This window comes from Perca flavescens, chromosome 15 (genome assembly GCF_004354835.1).
Source record: "Perca flavescens isolate YP-PL-M2 chromosome 15, PFLA_1.0, whole genome shotgun sequence".
NCBI lineage: Eukaryota > Metazoa > Chordata > Actinopteri > Perciformes > Percidae > Perca > Perca flavescens.
In genome coordinates this window covers 15,571,511-15,599,477 of record NC_041345.1, presented here as the reverse complement: position 1 = coordinate 15,599,477, position 27,967 = coordinate 15,571,511, and the positions used below count along the sequence as shown (strand labels likewise).

General features: G+C 40.8%; 1 protein-coding gene across 5 annotated transcripts; it reads right to left on the bottom strand.

Annotated features, from left to right (window-relative positions):
• Positions 1 to 87: 87 nt before the first annotated feature.
• dock6 (dedicator of cytokinesis 6) lies at positions 88 to 27,967 on the bottom strand. Of its 5 annotated transcripts, XM_028599300.1 has the most exons (50): positions 27,740 to 27,967; positions 25,658 to 25,745; positions 24,989 to 25,167; positions 24,703 to 24,771; positions 24,426 to 24,552; positions 23,789 to 24,001; positions 22,733 to 22,818; positions 22,546 to 22,612; positions 22,125 to 22,274; positions 21,834 to 21,914; positions 20,743 to 20,899; positions 20,459 to 20,589; positions 19,230 to 19,323; positions 18,957 to 19,119; positions 16,184 to 16,301; positions 14,777 to 14,847; positions 14,542 to 14,680; positions 14,318 to 14,419; positions 14,126 to 14,212; positions 13,491 to 13,722; positions 12,164 to 12,328; positions 11,843 to 12,015; positions 10,973 to 11,074; positions 10,529 to 10,615; positions 9,914 to 10,009; positions 9,599 to 9,739; positions 9,163 to 9,276; positions 8,892 to 9,062; positions 8,643 to 8,782; positions 8,354 to 8,523; positions 8,069 to 8,220; positions 7,606 to 7,788; positions 6,829 to 6,955; positions 6,635 to 6,719; positions 6,404 to 6,500; positions 5,692 to 5,826; positions 5,122 to 5,274; positions 4,822 to 4,980; positions 4,626 to 4,726; positions 4,347 to 4,539; positions 4,044 to 4,187; positions 3,770 to 3,901; positions 3,634 to 3,648; positions 2,893 to 3,018; positions 2,715 to 2,804; positions 2,384 to 2,620; positions 2,140 to 2,283; positions 1,861 to 1,967; positions 1,591 to 1,764; positions 88 to 903 (listed from the first exon to the last, which is right to left on the bottom strand). In XM_028599300.1, exons 1-50 carry the CDS (start codon positions 27,787 to 27,789, stop codon positions 861 to 863), a joined length of 6,360 nt encoding a protein of 2,119 aa, XP_028455101.1. In that variant the 5' UTR covers positions 27,790 to 27,967; the 3' UTR covers positions 88 to 860. The 5 variants fall into 5 exon arrangements, with proteins under 5 accessions (XP_028455101.1, XP_028455102.1, XP_028455103.1 ...); XM_028599301.1 differs by lacking the exon at positions 10,529 to 10,615; XM_028599302.1 differs by lacking the exon at positions 10,973 to 11,074.

Sequence of the window (27,967 nt, the reverse complement as noted above, 5' to 3'; positions counted from 1 at the left end):
AAAACTGCTACTACAGTTCATTTCTGCTGGCGACGGACTAGGACTGAGGCCTGAGGCCTGAGGCCTGAGCTTTGTCAGAATGATCCCACCTCTGCTCTTTAATGAATTATTATAACAAGAGATAGGCAGATAAATGTGACAACTTGAGGAAGATGGAATGTCAGTTATTTGGTCTGTTGATAACAAAAGAAAACTCCCTGGGACTATTTAATAACTAAGTCTGGCAGTGAGTACTACCAGGCATAGTTTAGAAACAATATCTTACAAATTAAATAAGGCCACTACACAAAACAGACAAACTACAGCCTCTTCAAAAACAAACACAAGAAGCAAAAGGAAAACAGAACTCCCAAACGATTTGGACACAAAATGTGTTTGGCAGCTCTAGTCCTGTAAAAACTTAAGTTAAAACCAGATCAAGCTCAGGGAGATTACTGTGAGGACACTACTTTTGAAAGCTTAGTTTAAAACACGGACATGTCAGAGCCTTGCTCCAAATGTCGATGTTTACAGTGCAGATAACTTTCCAGTATAAACAGCCATGGTTTTCTCCTACAGAGGTGTGAGAGTGGAGGTGACGGGGGAGATGGTTCAGCAGGGAAAGAGGTGACAAGTGTGTGTGTGTGTGTGTGTGTGTGTGTGTGTGTGTGTGTGTGGTGGCAGTGGTGGGGGGATTATGGCGTGTCTGGGTGGCCAGGGGGTGGGTGGGTAAAATAACGAGCTAGACGAGGAAGAGGACAGTGTGTGTGTGCTTGTGACAGTTGGTTAGCAATACAGTGGGGGGAGGGGGAACAGACGGGATGAGATGTGGCTAATTTCTGAAGCTTGTTTTTCTGTGTTGTTATCCAGTTCGCTGCGCCTCAACAGTCGACTCTGCGAAGACTGGACCTACTGTAGGAGCTCCTGTGAGAGAAAAGCAAGACAATACAGAATGTTTTACTTTAAGTGTTTTGGTTTATTTTCATGAAAAGTGTATCTGAAAATATGCTAAATCAATTGAGGTGTTATTAGTGTAATATTGAATTCTGTGACACTTGAATTATTTGTTATTAGTTCATTTTAGAGATACAATCTGATCTCAATATAATGTTTTAACATCTATTTACATTTAGTTTAATAAGTCTGGAAGAAACATCTAACATATACATTTGTCCTCAGTATTAAAGCATCGCTTGGACAGGTGCTTTGACTGTAGCTGTTTTTGATTATGAAGCAGCAGTCCCCGGACCGTCACATGCAAACACAGAGCTGATGCCAAAAGCAGATGAAAATAAAAAACATATGGTGATAGTTTCCATAGTCAAACAGGAAGAACTCTACTAATCTTCCATTATAGATTAATGCAAAATCTTTGAGGAATGTGACAATTTTTAAGTCCTTCAATATATATATTCAAATATATAAATAGTGTATGACCTCGAGAATGATAAAGTTTGGTTTTAAGTTGCTCTTGTGTTGATAGGATGGAGTTTAAGAAGCAGCATGAGCTCATTTTGTGTGTGTGTGTGTGTGTGTGTGTGTGTGTGTGTGTGTGTGTGTGTGTGTGTGTGTGTGTGTGTGTGCGTGTGCGCGTTTAGTGTCTCATGTTACCGTTGTGTTTGCGTAGTCTGAGCTGGCAGGTTTCTGTATAGCTGGGGGATCTTGCGGTTGATGAGAGGCCCCAGAGCTTCTTTCAGTTTATTGTAGTTCCTTTCCATCTCTCTGTGGTACTCCTTCTGATCTGATCCAATCAGGGCTTTATTCTTCTTCAGGGCATCCTCACACCTGCACGAAAATGAGCAGAGAGGACACATGGAGTTGGGGTTTTATTTTTATTAATTACACAGCAGTCTGCGTCTGGGCCGTGGAGTGTGTCATCACCTCTTAGTGAAGTCTTTAAAGCAGAGGCGCAGTTTGTTGTGATGGCGAAACAGCTTTGGATCATCAGGAATGTCGGAGAGAAAGACCTGCGCCACCTCAAGGGGGCCCTGTGAGGGGGAGAAAGGGTTACATATATACTAAGGAATGTCTGTCACTATTTAAAACACTGACCAGATTTTCAACCCCATTTGGATGGGATTAATATTCCAGGAGGATGGGGGATTTTGGCATTTTAAATGCATTATGGTTATACATCATCAGTTGCCAGTATCTAAACACCTGGTTGACAGTGGTGCCCACAGAGCCCTGCAGAACCATCTGCAGCATCTTGGCATCTGCAGGGTCTTGGTTTGTAGCGAAGGCAAGCTCCTGAGTCTTCTTCTGCATGTCCTCAATGGCCACCTCCATGGGGACAAGAATGATCTGGAGAATCAAAGACAACAGAAATAGTTGACTATTTTTCAGCCCATGCACTACAATCATATAACAACTGAACAAAAATCCCTCCTCAACAGACACCCACCTCCTCCTTGTGGATAACATTGATGCGTGTCTTGATGTAAGGGAAGGCGTGAGATGTTGTAAGGATGCTTTTGCGTTTGTACTGCTCATTCAGATCGCCGTGGGCTCGGCCGTCCAGAGTAAAGGGGGTACAGTACATGAAAGTACGCAAGTTGTAGTTCTTATCAAAGTAGGTGATTCTTTCCTTTAGTTCGTATGTGTCGAAGAATGGTTCAACGTAGGTGATCTGGAGGTAGGCCTGAAAGAAGCACAAACGGTCATCATTACTTATACCTTTTGCCAAATCTGTATTGATATATTATTAGTCACAAAATGTATACATATCATGCTACCTTGTTGGGATCCAGTTTGTTTTTGTCCACTGGGTTGGAGTCCTTGATAATTTCAACCACCTCATCCCCAAACCTCTCTGAGTAGAACTCCTGTGCACCAAACAGATTCATCTTTAGAAATAAGTTTCTCATAAATCATTAATGACACCTTTATTAGTATCCTGAGTACTCTACATGCCTCGAGTCTGTGGGAGATCTCAGCTAATTTGGTGATTGATGGCTCCTTGTAGACAAACTCTTGTTCATCCAGGTCTCCAAACCGGCAGCCATAGAAACCCACTCGGAAGTAGGTCCCAAACATTCTCTAAACACTAAAGACGGAATGAAAAGACAAGATGATTTTCTAAACAGCCTAGGGTAGTTTAAAAATGTAAACAGAGCACAACAAGAAGCAAAACATGTTTGATGTGGAAAAGCTGCAAGTCTATCTATTCTCTCTATTAAAAATAAGATTTGTGCAGCTTGGGATCTTAGTACGTGACTTTTGTGATTTTACACCTTGTCCCTTGTTTTTCCAGGTAGTGCCACAGTTTTCTTTGTTCTTAATATAGGTACACATCAAGGCTACATAGATGAAAATGCTCTTGTTACTGTATAATTGATGATTATATTTAGGAATAGAAGAGCAACTGGTGTAGGACAAAGACAAAATATATATCTAGGCTGAAATGTAGTTTCAACACAGTAGGAGGGTGGCAGAAAGGGATGGAAATGGTTTTGTAACAGTGGCTCGACTATGTCAAAGTGTGAAAGCAAGTTTTGTATTACTCACCAGTAACATGTCATTCACACCGGGGAGGAGAAAAAAAAACAAGAAATGAGGAAGAAAGAAAAGATTGTCAATACAAAATAAAAAGGAATAGCTGAATTAGTTTGACCTTAAATTTTATATTCTCAATATAACAAATTAATGCGTTACCTCCCATCCTGAACTCTGGAAAAATGGAAAAAAAGAAGACACATATCAGGAGGATTTCAGGATAAAACACATTTTCTCATCAACACTAATAACCCAGTTAATTGCTGGTGATTTCAGGGTCAAACTTTCAACTCACTTGGTTGTAGACTTTGTTGAAAGCATCCTGTAGCTTCCCGTGGACAGTAGCCAGCTTTTTGAAGTCTCTGTTGGCTTCATGGATGGGCAGCAGAATCTTGTACACTTCATTTATGGCCTCGTACATGGCGGCCTGGGGTTACAGCACAACGGAAAGCCAAGTTTTACACATACCACCAGATCACATAACACTCCTTCTGCCATGTTAATGCTGTAACCTTGTGCTGTGTTAACATACAGTCTGTCACCATGTGGTCGGAGAATATGAGTCGTACCATGTTAAAAGAGGCAGCTGCTTGCTCCAGGAGGCCCACCAGACCAGACTCGCTGAAGTACTTCCCAGCACAAATCCCCTCCTCCTCTGGAGACAAGACGTCATCGGATACGGCTGACTCTTCCAATACATTGGATGAAATATTCTGAGATGAAAAACAGAGAAGTCATAACATATAAAATCTTTATATTTGCACGTTTCAACAATCACGGGCTTAAGTCTTGGTACTCCAGTTTTGGGACAACGTCCTATCTCATACTGCTGTAAGTAGAGTGAATCCCCAAATTAAACAGCACGCACTGACCTGAAACTTGACACAACCAATTGGCAGGTAACGGCAATCCTCCAGCATGTTGAGGTATTCTGCCACCAGCGCTGCGCTATGGACCAGACAGTGGGCAGCTTCAGCATGGTTTCCTCTCTCAGAGTGTTTCCCTGCCATGTTCTGGAGCCACGTCAGACGCAGGTCAGGGGAGTTCTGGTAGCCCTTTGCAATCCTGAAAAAAAAAAAAATCATGTTTCTTTCAAATATTTGTGACACTTTCTTGTTGTTTGCAGGCCTTATTAATGTGCATCACAGTACCTGTACATTAGGTCAATGAGCATCTCTGGATCCTGCTGATGCTCTTTCATCTTAACAGTGTCAGTAAGAATCATGTGCAGGTTGAACACCAGATCCTGGACCTGCAGTTTCAAAAGTGCCACCCAGCACATTAGTATACAAGTCTCATCCATTCTTGCAGCTCCATATGGGACTTTGTACAGAGGCTGTTACATACCTGCTCTGGGAAGGGCGTGTCACGCAGCTCCAGGTCCTCTTCAGCATACGTCAGGATCGTCTTGAGTGAGTGGCGAAGATGCTCCTCATTGAAGTTTTGTGACGTTCCCACCAGTGATGACAGGGACATTGTGACTTGCATCTTTACTCGAGCAAAGTTCTGGTCCAAGGGCAAAATTAGGACAAATTGTAACTCATATCTGTCCTGTAGATCCATTTTGTTTTATTGGCATGTGCCTAGTTATACCAAAAATATTAAAATAAAAATTATCCACAATGCAGAGACAGTGTCTAGACTTACATTTCCAATCTCAAAGTTCTGCCTCATGAGCAGGTAAAGAGAGGCGGAGGCTTGACTTCTGACAGAGCCGACACTACTGCTGCAGTGACGTAAGAGACGCAGGCACAGGTCCGCACAAAGCTCTGTGTCCTCTTCAAACAGCATTTCTGGGAACTACACGCACAAACACACTCTTACTTTGTATTTACTATTTGTTTCTTTAAAATTCAAGTTCTTTGTACAATGGTAAACCGCAGTAAGCCGCATTTAGTCTTGAGTAAATATACATGTAATATTAATATTATATACGTATTTTTATATTTACTGTCTTTCTTTAATGGAGCCTCCCAGGTAAAGTATTTCACATAATTGTACTTATATAACCGGAGTGACAACAAACATCTTGAATCTTGAAAAGTGTTAAAATAAGTCTGTAGGTCAAAGTGTAAGACAGCGAATACGTAGGGAGAAAAGTTACACGTGTGTTGAGTGACTGTCAAAATATTTCAAGCTTCAAATATATTAGATGGTTAAAAAAACAAAACTAATAAAGCAACAGAAAACTATGATAGACACATTTCACGTATGTACCTTAAAGACCAGAGCCCTTTGTGTAGTGAAGCAGTGCTGCAGGAAGAGGGCGCTCTGGTTGCCTGCCATGCTGTGGAGGAGCACTCTCAGCACTCCACCCAGAACACTTTCCTTTAGCTCTGATGCCACCACAGTCTGACAGAGGGCAAACAGAGAGACACATCAAATTACAGTAAGGCAATTCTACATATAATGAACAGTACTGTACACTGCTGCATGTTTTCAAGTGGCTTAATGGAATAGGCCCAAAGTATCTATCGGACATGTTTCTGCAGTATGTACCGCTCAGGTCTCTCAGATCAGAGCAGAAACATCTTTTAGAAAAACCCACTGTCTGTACCAAACAGGGTGAAGCAGCACTCAGCCATTACGTGGTTCACCTCTGGAACCAACTTCCAGAAGGCATAAAAAAATGCCACAACTATTCACAGTTTTAAATCCAAACTTAAGACAAAACTCTTTTCAGATGCCTTCTGCTATTGCTTCACTGAAGCATTATTACTTATTGTAGTAAACCAATGATTTTTACTATTCTTTTCTTTGTTTTTATGCCTTAATGTTCTCATGCTTTTATTTCTTACTGTTTTTATGATCATGTACTGACCCTTGCTTTTGTTTTGTGTGAAGCACATTGTATTGCCACGGGTATGAAATGTGCTATATAAATAAACTTGCGTTGCCTTATTGTATGTGGTGATAATGATTGCTTTACCTTGACTACAATCTCCAGTGTGTCCAGTACTATCAGAGAGGCCTCAGTAGCTAAGTTTCCATCAACCACAGAGTCCTGCTCCACCTCAGCTTTAGTCCTGTAAGAGGTGTAATTTTACAACCATCAGTATCACATGTAGGCACTATTTAGATGATGAGACAGCATGGAAAGAAATTGCTGCATAATTTGAATTATAATCCAAAAATCTATCAGTAATTAATGTGAACATACTTGTCGACTCTGTCTGTATTTTGTCTCCAGTGAGTGACATTCTTCCTCCACCTAACATTCTCCTGGCTGCCGTACGGACTCCTTTCTGGGAGAGAAAACAAATTACAATTTCCATGAAAACAAGTTTATAAAGACCTTAAATTAAAAAAATCTACCGACTCACACACATTGCTGGCTACTCTCATGCTACTTACCTCTGCAGCGGCGGACCATCTCTTGACGAGCTCCAATGGTGCCCAGTATTGCCTCCTCCAGTCGGGCCTTCATGTCCTGAGACTTTTTAAATGTCAGGCTATTTATTCTCTCCAGAGCCTTTTTCCCCTACAACAACCATCAAACATCACAGGACAGGGACAAACAACGACAACAACAAGATTATTTGGTCAAACAAATTCCACTTCACCACGTATAAAAAGCATGACATAACCATAATTCAGAACACAAACACTTCAAAAAAACAAAACTACAGCACACTGCACTATTGATGAATCAAGACTCGGAGCAGCACAACTCATTTTGCATATGTGAAGAAGATTCAGGAGACTTTGGTGAATTACACAGAAGCATTTCATGAACACTCAATTGAGGAGAATTTAGGATCACACAGTACAGTGTGGGTGCCATCCCAAGTTCCTGTCTTCCTGAAGGTGCATTTGAACTCCTGCTGGCAGCGTTACATTTAGTTGAACCAAAAATATTGCAGGCACCTAAAACACAGATGCTAAAGCCTAGTTCAGTCTATTTCTCTGGGAAGTATGCAAACGTGTGGTACAACTTACATAGCATGAGTTTGTAAGCTGGAAATTCCACCACACAGGCAACTTTCTTGAAAGAACTACTGTCATAGTATCTGTAATGGTGTGCTGTAGATCTGGCACATCCATATTAAACAACTGTAAATTGGTTTTGACTCCTATTGGGTGTATGAGTAATGAAAGACTAATAGTAGTGACACTGCCTGGTTATTGTACCTTGTATTCAAAGCAGGAGACACAGAGATGGAGCAGATCCAGCAGGCGGTTGATTTGCAGTACAGACAAATCAAAAACCCAGCGTTCCAGGAGAGCAGCATCTGCATTCTTCAGCACCCACAAGAAACTCACCAGGAGAGTCCTGCTGCACTCAGCAGACAGAGAGCTGGACTGGCGCCCAGCCTGGTGAAGACAAACACACACACACTTAGTGCCAGTCTTTTAATCTGCTACAGTACAAAAAGTCTGTCTACAGAAAAGGACAGAAAGCCACCTATAGGCTAAGAGGAGCAGTTGTAAAAAAAAAAAAATAACATGGAAAAAATGCAAATATTTTTTGACTAAGTGTTTTGAGTGTTCATCTGTTAAAATGAGGCAGCAGCCTCTCACACAGAGGCCGATCTGTGACCTGTCAGTCTGCAGGGCCCTGAGGAACAGCCTGACCTCTGCCGCTATCACTCACCACTGTGGGCAGAGCAAACGGGTTGGCTTTGACATGCGGCAAAGGAGAGCCAGCAATCGCCATGGCAACAGACTGACTGATAGTGTTGCCGCTGTCTGGGTCAGCATCATCGGCGTGGGCTGAGGCATGGCGAACCCGAGCAAGCGAGGAGTCTAGAAAGAAATTAGAAAAGCACGCTCAGATGCAATAATACTGGAAATGAAACCAATTTGCAAATGAAATAAATGTGCGGAGGAGGTGGATAGCCATAACAATATCAGTGGGTTGCATATATGTTGCGCTTACCAGAGAAGTCGTGGAGCTGATGCAACGTCTCCATGACGATGGGGATGAGGGGCAGATAGAGCTGAGCGATGTGGGCTCTGACCTGAGGGTCAGTGTAACGAGGGTCTGCATCATGGCTGCACAGCAGGGAGTGAAGCGCACTAATGACCTTTTTATGAAGGAAGAAAACCCTATGGGAAAAAAAGTATATACTGTATTTAATTTTGAGTTAAGATCAAACTCTGATGATCCCTATGGGGAAACTGAAGAAAACTCCTGATTTTTATATATGCAACTAGTAAGAGCCTACCCTTCTCCATCAGGATCAAGTATGAGAGAGAGCTCAGTAAGCAGCAGGCCAGACAGGAAGTGCTGCTGGCGGAAAGGGACGGAGAGCTCAAACATTGTGGCCACACCCTGGTCTTGCACCATACTGGAAAACGCTGAACTCTGTGGATGTGGATACAACAACCGATAGGAGGGCGAGATAGAAGATTATGAAAATAGAATATGAGCAGCTTAAATCAGTTAAATCGTATGTTCCGGCCTGCTCAAGTACCTGTGAAGTGGTGGAGGAGGTGGAGGGGGAGGGGGAGGCTGGAGGGCTGAGAGTGGAGCACGGCAGGTTGAGGATGACGTAGTGCTCGTGGCTGCAGACGATACGAGAGAAGTCCACCCTCAGGGCAATCAGAGAGCTGGGGTTCTGCGCTGTGTGAAGCTTGTTGGCAATCTGTTTAACACACGTTTGTTTCTTTTAAAATATGCGTGGGGAGCATTGGGATTTACAGTGTTTTATATTAAAGGACAACTGGGAGAGGAGCAACAGACACCTGTTTGTAGTAGGAGCGGATGAGGTTGAACACAAAGCCCCGGTCTATGAGAGACAGAAGGTCATTCAGGAAGAAGGCCAGACTACTATTCAACCTCTCCACAAGCTCCACATCCTGAGAGAGAGAGGAAGATATCCACAGGGAGAGAGAGAGGACAGGAATGAGCAAAAGAGTACACATGATTAGATAAAAAGGAAGATATTATATCAAAAGGAAAACAGACAGGATTTTTTCTGGTCACTGTACATTGGGTTATTTAAATCAATGATACCGATAAAGATCAAGCATTGTGTAAGAAATACGACAACTTTCTATTGGTCAAAAACTTTAAAACAACCTCTGACCATCTTTAATTATATTATACTTTCTTCATTGAAAACAACTGTCCACAGTTCTTTTGTTGAATTGCTTGTAGTGTGGATTGTGGGCTGTATACCTTGTGGTATCGATTGGCAATGTCTGCACTGATGGCACACACAAGTGCAGCGATGTCGTCCACAAAGCGGTCTGGAAAACGCTGACGCCTGGCAATGTCCAATTTCGAGGTCAGGAATAAGTGATGGGTCATGCTCTTTGTCTAGAGGACAGGGCAAATAGTAAGAAAAATAACCACTTAATGAAAATATTAGCTATTGTGCTATAATAATGGTTCCTACAGAATGTGTGTTTTGAGGTTTGTTTTTGTAGTATTCCCTTTAGACTCTTAAGAAAGTGGTGTAACATTAATATCAATGTACAAAGAAATACTCACCATAAGCTGGAAGAAAAACCAAGCCTGCTGCAGCGCTGCTTCCCTCACTGCGCTGGTGCTGACCACCCACTGCAATGCAAGCTCCTCATGGAGCAGCTACACATGGACCAACACAGAACTAATTTAAGCTTACATGAACAAATCATTTTAGAAACTACATGAGCTATTAAGATTAAAGTGGTGCATGTTTATTTTTTTCACAAGATAGGAGCTGTTAACTGTGGTTTGTAAAAGTGCAATTGTTTTATAGTTACAGAATTCCATCCCTAATGCAGGTTAAACAACCTGATATTAAACACTTTATTAAATGATTTATCAAGTAATGATCTAGTAAGTTATAAAGTGATAGTAAAAAAACATTTCACTAATTCATTTAAATTCATCAGTAAATATGCTACATATTGAGTCCTGAAATTTTCAGACAAACAAACTCTTAACTGTCAGTGTATCAACAAACAAAAAAACATCCACACTAACTTACAGAAAGACACAATTGTTAAAATGTCATGAATGGTGATCAATGTTCATGACTCGGAAAGTTGATGAATGCCAGGACATCAAAATGTGTTAGTTTGTTATAAAGAATGTCACTTTTACAGTAGATGTCAGTTTTACCTTCTTGGTAATCTGCCTTGGGGGAACTGAAAACAAGGCCACGCTGTCCAGAAAGGCAGACATGCGATTGCAGCTGCGGTCGTTTGCCTGACATGGAGTGGTGGTGAGGTGAACACACAGATGAGGACAAAGTGATGTGAAAATGAATGAATGGAAATGGATGGGTGGCCAGAGAACTCTCTATGAACTCTGATGATCGCTAGGCTAGTAAGAAGTCTGACGAGCCCCAGGCAGAGATTATGTCTCTCAAACATGACAGGTGTAGTCTGTTAGTCGGCGGTGAGAGGATGAATTGTGAAAGACAGACAAGATGCAAAAAGGTGCGACAGGTAGGACATGGCTAGCAAAGTGAGAGGAAATGACCCACGAGAGTTGATCAGAGATGGTTCAGGATGGAGGTGGTGAGGAGGAGGAGGAGGAGGAGGAGGAGGGGGGATTTGGCACCTGCTTGAGCTCACAGCTGGAGTTGGGGTTTCGGCGTAGCACAGATCTGGAGCCCCCGGGGGCATAAGCAGAGTTTACCCAGGAGTGGGAGCGGTCAATACCCTGCCATAAGCCACCAGAGACACACACAAAACACATACACAAACACACAGTGTGGCAAGAGGCAAGGGCACAGTGAGTAAAAGGGAAGGTAATTACCTCACAATATTATATTTTTGAAGGATAAAACTGGGAAGAAACAATTAAGGGGCATGGAGTGTAGAAAAGTGAAGCTTGAATCAGCAAAGAAAGCAGGAGAGGAAAGAACAAAGGAAGAGCTGGAGGTACTGAATGAAACACAAGGGACAGAGGCACCAAGCATAATTGCACATAAGCAGCATCATTAACTGTTGGCATAGTTATCAGTCAACCTGAGCTTATTGAATCTGCTGTTAGGAGCCAAGACATAACAGACATTATGATATTGGATAAGCAGAAAGTAGGAATATGTCACAACCATAAAAACACAGACGTGATAATTTCATGTGCTGACGTTTCTCTTTTTAATCTACCAGGAATATAAACGGAGTATAACAAGATGGAGATTCATTATTTAAAAACGACCTTTAATGCTAGACAAAATCAAATATAAGACAATTTGCAAATGAAACAAATGCATACAATAAACAACAAACATATAAACTATAAGAACACAAGTAAGAGCAAATACATTACAGATTTCTCACAAAACACAATATCAAGAAATGCATTATTTTAAAGAACTCTAAACTAAATATAAAGTATTGCTTTCATGACTTTGAAAATAATTTTAAGGCTTTTCCAGAACTTCCACACAAGTATAACCCATTTTGAAAGATGGGTGCAGCTCACCTTGCTTCCTATGATCCTCTGTACCTCTTCATCAGGAGAAATTGGAGTGCTAGCCAGGTCCGGGTTGGAGTTGCTGATACTCTTTGAGCGGGACAGGTGGAGGCTGCTTGGGCGGGCTGTTGCTCTCGATAAGGTGGCATACTGCATAGGCAACTCGTAGGATTGCGTGCCAGCTACTCATGGAGATGGACGAATAGAAATGTCACATTACTGTAGCAAGTCAACAGCCATTTCCCCAATCAAATGTCTGCCAGTGGTCCAGTAAAAGGCTCACTTACTTCTTCTCAGATACAGACTGTACAGTTCAGATTGGTAACTCACCTGTCGAGGGTACTGCAGGTTCGGCGGTTGGCAGGCGGAAGCAGTAGTGGATGTAGGACAGCAGCAGGTTGTTGCGGCCATGCTGGTCCTGGATCCCCTCCAGGTTCTTGTGGATCTGGTTGACCAATAAAACCATAGCTTCAAAAGCAGCCCGGCCCAGGTTCACTGTGGATAAATTAAGAGTGAGAGCAGCAAGAGGCAGAACTTAAAACTATGGCTGGGGGAAAAAACATGCATAATTGTAGACTGTATAAATATACATACACTTCACAAATTAACCATAATGCGTGTCCATACCAGAACCTTAACACAATTAGATTTATTTAGCAAGCAAGAAAAACACCAGACAAAAATGTACAAGAACAAATAAAACACCAGGTAAAATAAACAAATTTACACATGCTACCTAAAAGCCTGAACAGATGGGTTTCTAGCTGCTTTTTAAAAGAGTCCACAGAGTCCAATGACCTTAAGCTTATTGGAAGAGCATTCCACAGCTCAGGAGCTACCGACTGAAAGGCACGGTCTCCTCAAGTTTTAAAACGAGTCCGAGGTACACTCAAAAAACAAAAACATCACGACTTTGGTCGTGAGGTTTTCTGTCCGTGCCATACAAAGAGCCAAAAGATTTCCCATGATGCACTGGGCTGAGCGGCTGCCTGTGGAGGCTCGATGCTGGAGGATTTGGCGTCACCTTTGACGCCAAATCCGGTCCATGATGCACTGTGGAGTAGAGCTGGGCAATATATCGATATTATATCAATATCGTGATATGAGACTAGATATCGTCTCAGATTTTGGATATCGTAATATGGCATAAGTGGTGTCTTTTCCTGGTTTTAAAGGCTGCATTACAGTAAAGTGATGTCATTTTATGAACTTACCAGACTGTTCTAGCGGTTCTATTATTTGCCTTTGCCCACTTAGTTATTATTATATCCATATTACTGATGATTATTCCATCAAAAATCTCATTGTGTAAATATTTTGTGAAAGCACAAATAGTCAACACTCCAATATTGTTATCGAGGTATTTGGTCAAAAATATCGTGATATTTGAGTTTCTCCATATCGCCCAGCCCTACTGTGGAGATTGCCCATTAAGGGCTCTGTAAGAAAGCACCATTTCCAAGGGAGTTGGAAATAGGCCTGTAGTTACTGTATGTACTGTAAAGTGCTGCATATAGTAAATGAAAGTTTGTTGCCCAAAACAGTAATCATTAATCATCACCACATTATCTACTCAAATTATCAGAATTAGCATTTTAGCCTTGTTCTGAGAAGTGCACTTCAAATCTCAAATAGTGGTACTTCAGAACTCACTTACCAATTTGGCCCGCGATGACCGGTGGGTAGATGATGAGCTGAATGAGCTTGTTGAGCAGCTGGTGCAGGAACCTGACACAGGTATCTAGCAGAGCCCCTTTCAGTGCAGACATGCAGGCCTTCAGCTCCCCCTCCATGTTTGCCTCAGTTATTATGACATCCTTCAGGCGGAAGGGGAAGGAGTACTCTTCCAGAACATATACTAGAGTAAAGAACTTATCCAGATGGGGGTCCTAGAATTAACAATAGAATAAATATTAAGTATCATTTGAACTGGGTGAATTTTAACTTGGCAGAAATTTTGCAACGGTTGAAAATCAAAAAGATTTTTGAGACAAGATCAAGGGTCTCTGTGATTTTCTGAATATAAAAGGTTACATTACATGCATGCACTGCTGATAGGATATAGGCCTTCAGACATGTAATGCACTAGTACACAGTAAAGATATGGTTAAAAAAAACTCAAATGCCTATGTATATACGCTCCAGTTTTATTTTTATTTTCTCTCCAGACAAAGACTATGGGCATTTTCATTCACAATAGATGGAAACTATGGATGCTATTAGTTAAAATGTATTACAATTTCAGAACCAGGAGTTTTAAAAGGTGGAATTATAAAGAGCACATTTTTGTACCTGAGTATGAACCGAAGAGGCTGCCGTCACCTCAACATTGAACACTCCTTTGTGATTATCCACCCACTTCATGCCCGGGAGCTGAACCTGCCGCAGAGTGACATCCAACTCATTTAACACTCTGTCCCATCACAAAGGAGTAGGTAATGACAGGCAAACTGAAATAAACACAATCTCTTTAAACACACTCACGTCCGGGGTGAGTACAGAGTAGCTAGGTGGGGGCTTTTCCACAGAGACAGGCAAACTGAAGGAGCCAGTGCGTAGTCGGCCGTGCTGCATCAGAGGGATCCACTGCAGGCAGAAGAAGAGACACACGATCGCTCACCCATGGCAAGGCAACAGAAGGAGCTATCAAACAAGTGAGTGTGTGGGTGGAAGTATTAAATGTGGGCCACCAAAAGGCATGTACTCACGGTGTAGCCCACAGGGGCCTCCAGAGGAGTATTCTGTTTGGGCTGGCAGCTGATGTGGTAAAAGGTGAACAGCAAATGGTGGTTGTCTGTCAGATTGGCGGGAATCTTCATCTTGATCTCCTCATAGAACTCAGGGGACCTTTTTGAGCAAGAGTTGAACATAAGTTTTAAGAAAGATAAAAGTTAGATAGACTCACAGGTCAATAGTGAGGATCAACAGGTGATTGAGCCTTACTTGTTATGGTAGATGATAGGAGTGTATGCATCTTGCATGAACTCAGGACAACTCGACTTCCCAAAGATGACCTGGTCAAAGGGCAGAGTATAAATATAGTTGTTCCATGACACATACAAAGACGTCCTTTGAAATAATCATCCTCACCATAGTCTTGTCTATTAACTATTTTCAAACCTTTAAGATCCCCTCCAGAGATTGCGACATATACTGTAATACTACGCTTTGAATAAAGATTTGGGTCCGATATGGTCCAGATATGGAAATATTGGTCCCCCCTCCCCCGAAACCGAAGTGGAGGTAACTCTCGAGATAGAGCCTTACTTTATTTTTTGATACAGAGGAATTTTCAGCACTTTTACATTTCTCCGCCATGTTTTATTCATAAAATAGTGATGCCGTGGCTGCAGGAAAAACGAGGATGATAGCAGCTAGCAGCTGACCTGATGACAGCAAGGGCCCCAGGTTAAGAGGTCCCAGAGGTTTGGCCTACTAGGTAGCCTGCCTACAATTTTAAGCGAGAACAAAAATATATAGTTTTTATACAGACTTTTGTATACATTATATATTCTAGTGTATTATCATAATTTGTTTAACATGTGCAAATATTCTTTTTTTACCTCAACCTCAAACCAGATAAAGACTTGCGCCCCCCCTGTGATCTTTGCCACCCCCCTAAGGGACCCCAGGTTGGGAACCACTGCTCTAGGTAAAGGTCAAATATCCAAGCGAGGTAAAATGAGCAAAAAAACATTTTTGAGAGGGGGGCTGTAAAAAAAGTTTGTCAATATTAATCTTACCTAATCAAAATCTTCCAGTAACCTGAATATGCAAAATGAATAGGCCTATTTTTAACTTCGTACATCATCTGCAAAGGTAAAATTAACAGTTTACATGGGGCAATAATTTTCAATTGATACTTACTGCACACCTGTAGGTTTAGGTGGCTGAAAAATACTGCTACACCCAAGCAGTGTATTTAACAAAGTTTTGGCAAAATTAAGTGTATGGAATATACTAAGCATATGGACAACAGAGGATGAGTAGATCATGTTGTAGTAGTTTGAGAAGTTTCAATGGATGTTTTGACACCCTTTCTGCCTCGACTTGCCACCACTGTCTAAAAGCCTTGTTATCCGTAAATGGGAAAACTACAAATTTTAGCCTTCTAAGTATACCATTCAACCTTTTGATATTCAAAAATAGTTAGTTAAAACATGAAATATCATTAAATATACATTAAGTAGATGTCCCTTCCCTCTGTGCTCAAACAATATGCCCCTTGAAGAAGTTCACTCTTCAAAGCAGACATCAGATATTATTTCACTGCCTCAGCAGTTCTTTGTGACTGGAGTTTTATTTTCCTCAGAAAATCGCAGTCACTTGTCATATTTCACTGTGACTCACCGGCAAAGCTTGACTGGGGTCCTCTGCTGCCATGAACTGAACCTTCACAGCAATGTTCCTCACTGAGCCCTGACGACTACTGAAGTTCAGACTTTGTGGGTAAACATAGAGCAAGTTCCTGAAAGGCAAAATTATGCAAGGCAGAGAATCAGAAAGATGAAAAAAATATATATATTTAAAATCACATAATAATATAGTCGTAGGGAGGCAGTTTCATACCACGGTGTCAGTTTATGTTCCTGACAACCTACAGAAGCATTTAATAGTCTTATTCTCAGAAAAAAAAGATAAGTGTAATGTGTGCACATGGGAAAAGTGTGATCCAGTATTGGATTGGTGAAAGTCACCTTAACTGCTGTCCAAATCAAACATTAGAGGTTATTTGTTCATATTTTGAAACAGCAGAGTTCATCCACATCTCAAGAGGCAATGATCTTTAAAATAACATTAACTGTGCAGATTATATTATAGTGCTCATAGATTTTCTTTATCAAACACAAGAGTGTTACATACATTGTTATGTAGTTCTCATGTGTTTGTGACCAAAATGACAAAATTAGTCTCTCAGGGGTTAAACTTCAAGGCAGGGTCACTGAGACTAAGGTCACGGACAAGACCTGTGATCGAACCACAGCTGAGCTAATGTTTTACTATGGTATTGCATGTACATCCAATATAAGGCACACTGATCAGACTCCAAATTCATCATCCACTGGTTATTCTGATGATGCTGAGGTCTGCAAAGCTGTGATAGACAAATACGCATTTTAAAGCCTTATTTCCTCTTTTTTTAATACTTTACATTAGGCAAGTTTACTCCTTAACTGGCTGAATTACTGAAAAAGAAATCACAAACTTGTGAACAACTGAACAACTTTTGAAACAGACAACTAGACTACAGTTGTAAGCGACTGGTATCATGAAGATGACCTGGGGCCTGTGCCTGCTTTGTTTGGCCGGGGGTTTAAGAGCAGTCCATGCAGGTCCCGTCAGGAGGACTGGCAAGATTGCAGACAAGGCAGCGCCACATGAAGAAGTCAACGTGCTCATGTTTGGTGTCATGCAGTTCAGTGAATCCCTTAACTATGTTTATGAAACAACTGAGGCAAAGATAGCTAAAATCAGCCAGACTTTAAGGAGCCACGAGGGGACTCTCCAAAAGCTGGGGAGGCAGACTGAACAGGCTGCAGAAGTGGAGAAGCAGATTAAGGAAGTGATACAGTTGCTACAGGTAAGAAAACAGAAATATGTAAACAATGGATTTCCTATGTGCTGTTGAATGGTTGTGTTATTAAAAAAAAAAAAATCATATATATATATATATATAAAATCAAACTGCAGATCTAAAAAGGCACAAGATGCAGGAGTAGAGGAAGATAGAGGCAGTATGTAAAGTATGTAAAATCCCCATCAGATTAAATGAGTGTGTTTGTCAGCTCTCAAGAGAACAAACTGTTGAACAGACATAACAAAGCAGCGTTTTGTAACTGATCATGCTTGGGCATCTCACTCTTCTTCTTTTATGATTTTAAAATGTATTTTCTTGATGTATACAGATTAATGTAACTCTTTCATCTGAGATATAAGAGTGAGTGTTATTAAAAAGCTGCATGTCACAGTGTGGGACAGGTGCCAGCTGCACTGGGATTGTAGTTGGGGGAAGAAAATAATATGTGCAAACGCTCTTTTGACAGGCCCAGATGGCTAAGCAACAGGCTCAGACCAAGACGACTAAAGACTGGCTGGCCAGCATGGAGCAGGAAGTGGTGGAGCTGAAAACAAAAGTGAAAAAGATGGAGATGTATCTCAACACCAACATCAGCTTCAAAGAGCTGCAGGTAACAGGCCGCTGAAAATCTCTCTGTAGTTACTACTTACAGATAGAAGAAACAACCTCACACCAGCCTGCCAATATTCACTTTTGTTTCATGAGGCAACTTTACATTTTTGAACACCAGTCTCTGATTTCTTACAGTAAATAGTTTACTTTAACTACATTCCTGTTTTTAGGAGAGAGCAAAGGAGCAATCCAACATCTTAAAGGGTTTACAGCATTTGACCCAGTCCCAAAAAGAGAATGTTGAGAGTCAGAATGAGCAGCTCTCCAAACTGCAGACCATGGTAATTCACATGTTCAGAACATGTGTTGTTTTGAACTTTTTAGGTTTTCTTTTAAATAAATTCACCGTTTTATTTTCTTCTTCCAGAGTGAAACTATGACACAGCTGTTTTAAGATTCACCGCTGAGGTCTCCCAATCTATGCAGATTTCAACTCTGTAACATCACTCCTTTCAAACCCTGCAATGTGTGCCATAGATCTCCTCTATGGCCAGAAAATATTTTTATTAGTACTCTTAGAATTATGTCCTTGTTGTAGCAGCTCTCATCTCTTTTGTTTTGACTTTGATGTACTTAGTACATTTTTTTTTTTTTAAAGAGCCATTCAAATAAAGTCGCTATATTATTTAGGATTTTGTTTTGTATTATTTGTAAGTACATTGAAAAAATGTATTGAAATTTTTTGTATATATTGAAAAAATGTTTTATATAATCTACAAAACAATGATATCAATAAAAAAAATTCAGAACCTGCTGTCCTCTTTGCTTGAAACTACAGACCAAAGTGAAGTAAGAACAACTCCGTAAAAAATCAATATCCAAACAAACACAAAGCCATGCATGTAATGAAGGGGGTGAATGTATATTTGTTCTATGTGTCAACATATAGAGTGTGTGTATACATGTGTGTATCTGTGATAGGTAAACACTCACCTGTAGGTGGTGTGCGGTGTGTATACATAGCGAGCAGGGAACTCCAGCACGTCTTTGGTTGGGCGAACACGCAGGTCAGGGTAAGGCTTCACATGAAGCAGCTCTGGTGACAGACAGTAATGAGGAGAGTCCGGAGCTGGAGAGATGTCAATCTTCAACTGGGCTGAGGGACAAAATAAGTCATGAAGACACAACAAGATAGAAAAACTGTTCATCACAAATCATCCATAAACCTTTCCACATGAACTCAGACAATTTCACATAAATATTAACCTGTGACAGGCCTTAGTCGTCGCAGAACAGAGGACGGTCTGCGCATATCTGCCAGATACTTGTAGAGGTCCTCATCACTCAGTCTGTCCCCCTCCTTCATGTACACAAACAGAAGAGCGGAGTTTGTATTGGGCTTACAAAACGCCTCATTATAATATAGTTATAATAGCTGTCACTTCTAAAAAAGAGCAACGACGTTACTGTACTATAATGTTAACTACTCATAAAATTATTTGTGGTTGAAACATTTGAGTACATGTTTTTGGGAGGGATAGTGCATGTAATAATCTGCATTTGATAGAACTGTAAAAATACAGTACAGGACAAAAGTTTGGACATACCTTCTCATTCAATGTGTTTCTTTATTTTCATGACTATTTACATCGTAGATTCTCACTGAAAGCATCAAAACAATGAATGAACACATATGGAATTATGTACTTAACAAAAAAGTGTGAAATAACTGAAAACGTGTCTTATATTTTAGATTCCTCAAAGTAGCCACCCTTTGCTTTTTTTGATAACTCTGCAAACCCTTGGTGTTCTCTCAATGAGCTTCATGAGGTAGTCACCTGAAATGCTTTTCACTTCACAGGTGTGCTTTGTCAGGGTTAATTAGTGAAATTTTTTCCCTTATTAATTAAAAAAAGCAAAGGGGGGCTACTTTGAAGAATCTAAAATATAAGACATGTTTTCAGTTATTTCACACTTTTTTGTTAAGTACATAATTCCACATGTGTTCATTCATAGTTTTGATGCCTTCAGTGAGAATCTACAATGTAAATAGTCATAAAAATAAAAAGGAAACGCATTTGAATGAGGTGTGTCCAAACTTTTGGCCTGTACTATAAAAATTATGAAAAACTACAATTCTATATATATATTTATATTTATTTATTACCAGAATTATGATATTCTCTCTTGCCAATTCTTCCCCTTAACTTTTATTTCTGACAAGTTTCCAGCCTCTTTAAAAGAAATCCATCCTTGATTCATAGGTTATCTAAGATATAACAGGCTTGACAAATCTGGACTTAATTTCTTATGAAATTATTAGTACTAGTTAACTCTTCACCTTTTAACCATTACAGTGACACTACTCAGCTTTATCAATAAAATAATATGTAATTTGACTATTAACTATTTGACTAATTTCACATTAAATCATGCATCACAGTCAGGATAACTAGAACATTATTTAATAAATGACTCATAAAACAGAGTCTGACCTGTTTAAAGAAGTTGGTGACGGTCAATGTTGCTGGACGGAAAGTGGCGAAGTTACACATGTCATCCCCAACACTCATCCGCTCAAACCCCTTTTTCTTTCTCTCGTTCCATGTTCCATGACCTTTTCGCTCTGGCAGGAAGAAAAATCATATAATATTAGAGAGACATGTGCATGAATGTTACTTATACAATATTTTTTGTCAATGTTAACTAGTTAAATGCTCAGTGTATGTGCATGTGTGACACTGCATTAAATTGAGGAAGTTTTTGCAATCAGCAGTACCAGAGTCAGAGTCAGGGTCTGACCGATCCAGACCTCCCACACTGCTGACGATGTTGAGAAGGTGAATGGCCGTCCAGGCAAAAGGCATGCGAAAACGGCCAAGACGACTACATGACTGCTCTGCCTGTTGACGCAGCTTCTCCAGCTTCTCCTTGTGCTGAAGCGAGACAAAGAGCAGACAAGACTAGGTCAAATCCTAGTATATGGCTGGACTGTGTATGGTCAATGTGCTTGATTGTGGCCAAATTGTTACAGGGATAGTCTGCGCTGGTGTCTATAATGTGAATATAGGATATTAAATGTTTATCTGTAATGGTCCCAGTAATATTTGTTGGTTGTATACTGAAGTAGCATATCACATGATAAACATACGTATGGTAAAGATACGTTTAAGACAAATAATTGAGGGCTGCTTTTCAATGTAATCATGGTATTTTCAAGAAGTTATTGTTCTGGGTTACTCATCACAGTCTCAAATGTTGTTCTAACATGATGAGCTCCGACCAATCATGGAATTTCATCACTCAGTGACAGAGCGACAGAGGGACGGAGGCTGAATCTAAGTTCTCTTTAATAGCGCCTCGCTTGAACAGGATACACAAGAGCAGCCTTCCCGGAAGCCGTGCAGCTGAAAGCCGTTGCTAACTCTGCCCATACAGCTGACAAATGAATCTGACGCTTCAGAGAAAAAGACATCTTATCCCGCTAAAAAACAATTCACACTTCAAACATTTCTTTGTTTCCTCTGTCCTTGCAGGATTTCCTTGCATCTCTCCCAGGCTTCTTCGGCAAGTGAAGAACTGTGGAAGCAATTTAAGGGAACTGGGATCCAGCCAGAGTGACAGAGTTTTGAGGTTGTAGGGCTGGCTATAGGCCCTCCCGGACCACGGTCAAGCCAATAAATCAAAAGGTAAAGAATGGCTTAATATTTCTACAGTGGCCAACACAGTTTACCTGCCAAAGAGGATGGTAAATATTGCAGCTACCCAGACAGAATTGAGTAATGCTTATGACTAGACAGTAAAAGGGTCCCGTGTGCATTCAGGCCCAGAGCATTGCAACAGTTTAAAACATGTTTTTGGCTCCATTACCTTGGAGGAATCTGACTCTTTCATGACCATGTAGGGTTCACAGCATTCTCCAATGTCTCCTTGTTGGAGGACTTTCTCAAGCTGAAACACATGTAACTAATGTTAAACAATAAAAACACATCTTTTATCACATACTAATATTGGACTTTTTTTTTTAATTAAATCTAACTTAAATAGCACTTATAATACCAAATAGAAGAGCAAGTGAACTATGAGCCAATAAGAAATAATAATTGTATGCCATTAACATTAAGTCAGATTCTTCTGTGTAAAAGTGGGTTCTCTCCATACCTTAATGACCAAAAAGATATCGGCGGAAGGGTATGTGATGGAGAAAATGGCAGAACGGGCCAGTGTGGAAATGGCTACATGAGGTGTGTGGGGTTTAAGCAGCCCTTTCATCTGATCCGAGTTCAGGTCAAAGTAGAAATTCTCAGAGATCTGTTGGGGGGGGGGAAGATTGAGATAAGCGGGAAACAGCAGAGGGAGGGGAAGGAAAGATGATAATGGGAATGCACGTCAAGGGATTTTAATTCAGTTTTGACTCAATAATCTAAACCGCAAGACCACTTAGACCTTTTTGAGACAAGGAAAATTTGATTAGTTAAGTATGAGCTCAGCATTACGTAAGCAGTTTCACAGAGTGTAAGTCATTGAATAAGAATACTGATTGTATCAAATAAGAAATGATCTGCTGGAACAAAATATATACCTTTTTCTTTTCCTTGACGTCATACAGGGCAAGTGTGCCAAATATGGGCTCAATTTCTATTTCAAATCTGAAAAACATACAAAATATAGTCTGCAAATAAGGAGAGCAGGTATTGCAGGTGTTTCTAAAAATTGTGTGAGAGTGTGAAGACGTAAATGTTAGCCGTTATAATCCACATTTTACTTACTTCAGAGACAGACACTTGACCATAATCCTCTGGCCACAGTGTTCCTTGGGCACTTCAGGGACAGAGCATCTTTCTACTGCTTCATCCTGCCACACACACAAAAAAGCCATGTACAATACACACAGCAGCATAACATTTACACAGATGTCATGGCAACGTAGCAGCAGAGAAAGCGACAGTGTGTACACAGATATAAAGGAAGGATGAAGCGAGAGAAGGAGAACATAGAGAAAAGAAAAGCTAACAGTTCTGTAGAAATGACTGGGTTTGCAGACATGATGGACATTCACTTTAAGGGAACACTCATTAATGTTACTCTGAGCTGAACAAATACAACATTTAACAACATTTCCAAACTAGCAGAACAGCTAGTTGTAGTTTAAAGTATAGATCTCTGAGATTAAGTTACAATCAATCTGTGTTGTTAACGTGCACATTACAGTTAGTAGTAGTTAGTTACTAGATGAAGGTTTAGTAGTACATTTTGATTGACAGCTTTTTAAAAGCCCGAACCCGTTTACAGCCCGACATTATTCAAATGTGCGCACACACGCAGCTCTTTTGCCTTTTGTCAAGAATGACTCATTTATACATTTTTTAACATAATTTATTCATGACTAATGTAGGCTATAGGCCACTTGGAAGTTGAAACAAATAAATAAAATAAGTCCTCCAGAGGCTAGCCTCCATTTCACCTCCTCAGCATCCATTTTCGCGCTAATCGAAACGTATCACCTGACCACTCATTTACCGCACAACCCGGAGTGCGAGCCCGAGCCCGGGCAAAGTTCTTCAGCACTAGGCCTTAGCTGTGTGATGTAGTGCCACTGTCCATTTTCCTCTTACTTAGCCTAATATTATATTGAATAAAAAGAAAAATAATTTCTGAGCTACAAGAAACCCCTCATTAACTTTGTAAAGCTTAAGAAACTGTATTATTTCATAGACACTAGGTAATCAAGAGAAAAATACTTTTATATGATAAAGTCACACGTTTATTACTTTACCATAGCCTGTTCCACAACAGAGGCAGATACAGGACGGTTTAATACGAACCTCATCAGGGGGAGAGTACAGGCCCAACAGGTCACTGTGGCGCCCCTGCAGACGTGCCTCAGTATTGCGCCGGTCCATGTCCTCTGCGGCTGTGCGTTCCAGCACAGACGGCAGGAGTGCGTCTGGGGAGGAATTCTTCAGGTCAAATATACTGGAGGCCCAGCTGCCTCGAGGAGTCTCATCGAGGCTGACCGACCGCCGCTTTGCGTCATCCTGCAGAGTGAGACAAGGCAAAGATGACAGCTTTAAATGCTCACCGCAGATGTTTTAGAAACAACATGCTACAGATCCAATTACCTTATTACCAATTTAATATGACTCATATGGAGACTGTGTAATGGATAATGGACAAGCTATATCCATTTACTCATTCTCCATACGATCAACTCGCTGAGCAGAATACAACTCATACTGCCTTCCCAATCAAAATGAGACACACACTTCATTGGCTGGTTATTGTCCAAATCTCTTTTTCCAGGAATAAATGTTGGAAGTTTCAGTAGCGTGATAAAGTCTCTATGCTTTTACTCTTGGCAACACTGTATGTACAGTAGATCAATAAAATAAGTTTAATGAACCTAAAATGACTGATTGTTCACTCGAGATAACGAGCCCTTTAAACATCACCATCAGCTACCTGGTCGTCCTGGCGCTCAGCAGCAGCAACCTCGTCCAGTTCAAAGGTCTGTTTGACCAGCCCTCGCTGCCTCTCCCTCTGTCGCTCAGAGTTGTGAGGGGTGTATGCGGTGCTGTAGCGCTGATATCTACGGGAAATCAGAAAAAAAAGTTTTCCCAAATGGTAATGTAGTATCTGTCGATCACGTGTACAGGGAAAAGTAGTGAACATCATTAAACAATAGATGAAACATGTACTGTAGGTTAATTCAGCTGGTACCACAACTGACAGCACTTACTTTCTTTGAATGACGAGCCAGTCATCTGTGTAGACTGCCAAGGCATCTCTCACTCTGGGATCCAGGGAGCTGCATAGAAAAACACATTAATAATTGAGCAAAGCATGCTTTTAATATTTAGGTTCATTCAGTGTCACAGAGAGAAAGCCTTTGTTCCTATCTGTGGTGATGTTTGTCCTCCATTACAGTAATATTATTCTACTGTGTGTGTGGGGGGGTAAAGACGATAGAGGTGTGTGTGTGTTGCAGTACGAGGATTGTGTTGGCCATTAGCAGTTGGACTCACTCCTCCTCCTCAGGCAGTGGGGGCTCCAGTGTAATGCACTCTTTTTCCAGCGGTAGGAGTTCCAGGTCATCATCGGGGAACTCCATTAGCTGTCTGAGCGGGCCAGGCTCCACCCCAGGAGCATGACTGCTCACATACTCCTCAAAGTCCACCGGCTCAACCACCTCCGTCAGGGGCAACTGTCAATCAACGTGAGAGTATTATGTACCAATAACTATGACATGGCCATAATGACAGATAGATTTACAAGATGTGGTAAAAGGAGGCAGGATGTGATTAGGATAGAACAATATGGGGTATCTGACATTTATACATGAGACAAAACACAAGAAATTGATGAAAATTAAACAGAGGTATTCACTGTAAAAACTATATTTTCTGTTTAGTGGGCTTATGAATGTATGAAAATATAATTTAAATTTTTTTTTAATTTTGGGTAAGCACCCATGCAGAAACCTTGGCTGGCTGGTAAAGCAGGTATATCATGTTTCAAACCACCTCCTTTCACGCCTGCTGTCAACACTAATTAAAACTACACTAATCTGCACTCTTTCTATCTAAAAGTAAACCTAATTCCCAAAGTTACACCCATCAACTTCTGACATTGCTAACTGGAGCTTTAAACCTGCTGGCTTGAAACTCTGGCAGATTAAACATAGGGTGACTCACAGGGTGGTGTGCGCCTCCTCGTTTCTTGGTCAGCTGAGGAGAGCCATAGTCTCTGGACACTTGTTTTCTGACCTCTGCAGCAACCGTCCTGAGCAAGAGAAAGATATCAAAGATTTGTCAACTGGTAAACAGAGAAAAAAAGCACACATTTACAGACATAAAAACTAGCTGTAAAAATCCTGTTAATTTTCAAGTTGTGTTGTGTTCAAGATAAATAAAATATAGTGACTAATTTGCATAATGCATAAATATCATTACTAAAACCACTGTTAAAGAAACTAGAAAACTAGGCTTATCTTACAATACTGCATAAATAAAATGATTTTTAAACTGATAGCGTGCATTTCAACTTTTCCGATTTTATTAAAACTCTACAATCAACAAAACAGAAGTTTTCAGCTTCTGGTACTATTAGAGATGCTGAAGGCCAACAGCTGTTCTGAATAGGGACTCAAGCGGATTGCATGAGCGGTGGCGAGCTGGCTCCAGGGAGCAGGCACAGAGCCAGAGCTCGGTCTATGGCCTTTATGGACTAACGGCAAATGGGAGGCTTAAAGAGAAACAAAGCAGGGGGAAAAAAACAATCCTCTCACAGAGACAGTCAGCAGCTGTCCCTCTAGAACCACATTTATTTTTCTCTCATATCACACAGCTGCAAAGGCTTCAACATTTCCCAAACCATGGTCCTCATAATTACATAGCTAGAGTTCATGCCTTCATTCCATCAACACACTTGGACTGTAAGGCAGAGAAGAACACCTAGACCTCTACTCCCATCTCCAAGATGTAGCAAGACTTCCTGATGATAAGTAAGTATTCTTTGGAATCAAAGTTACATGGATAACTTGTATGAGTGCTATACCCTCAAAAGATGTGGAAACCGTTTCTGCTGCCTTCAATTACAACAGGAAAAAGGAAAGCTATCGACTGCAGGGGCAATAGCCAAAACACCCCTTCCCACCCTTTCCTGCATCCGGCACTAGACAATGGACTGGTTCCCACTTAGGAGAGGACAGACAGGACTTGGGGAATGCAGTGGGAGACTGTATGATGGAGCTAATATCTCAACAGGATATGTTATTGACAATTAACAGGCATTTAAACAAACAGGCTACCAATAGTGCAATACTACTCAAAATAAAACAACCTTGTGATCTGGCCCTAAGTTTTTACTAACCACTGTACTGATATTATATTAGGAAGGTTTTCACAAGGATGAGAAAATATTCACTTGCAGTCAATGATGATTATCTGTCATCCTGTTTGTTTTCTGGAGAAGCTATCTGGTATTGCAAGGATAATCGGTTTCTTGATTAAATGAACTGTGATGTCAAATCAAGGTTTGGAGGAGCCCCATTTATAAAATATATCTATTGTAGCAAACAGGGAGACACTTGGCTGCAAATACTTCCAGATTCCAAGTGTGAAAGCATGCCATTCAAAGAGCCAGTTGACAGATGTGACATGCCTTTAAGATTTCTCCTTGAATCTGATTAATATGAATCTAGAATAATAACACATACTAGATTCCCAGTCCATACCTTTTCACGAGGAGGGAAAACCAGTTTACAACATGTGGAAACAGGTTGCTACAATAATGCTGCAAGGCGTTCACGCGACACAAGAACAAAACATCATAATACATGTCACTTGGAACCATTTTGTAATGTGAAAAGCATTTCCATCGGTGTACCTATGTTTTAATACTGACCATTGATAAATCTGAGACTTTAGATAAGCCCTCAGCTTCACAATGTTATTCTTAAGTAGCCTTACGTAGCTCAATCATTGTTGATGACAATGCTCTTACGATGCTACGTTAACGTACATAAAACCGGCTAGTACACTCTTCAAAGTGTCCGAGCCCATTTCTGAGAGCGCAAACTGCTTCAATAAACATTAGTTTGATTCCAGGAATGTACAGTTGTGTTTATACTGACCGGTTTATGGTCAGTGATAACCTTTCAAATCCTAGCATACTGGCTATTATGTGCCAAATGTCCAGCAGGTCACTCTCACGCACTGCGAGCGGCACAACTGTTAACGTTAGCTGTTAAACAATAACTTCTGTTACTGTCTCACCGGTTGATCTTATGAGCAAACGCCCTCCTTTCGCTCGCTGTAGATGTCATTTCTTGTCCCCATGTAAAGAAGCTCTTCGAAGTCAATTTGAAAGTACTCTCCCTCTCCTGTGCCTTGGCTAAAAGTCCCGTCTTGTGAGGGGATGCGGACTTTCAGACCGCTTCCTTCTCCATGCTAGGACACTAGAGCATGGATCCCTCCTTGTTCCTCCTAGCGGCTGGGAGCTGA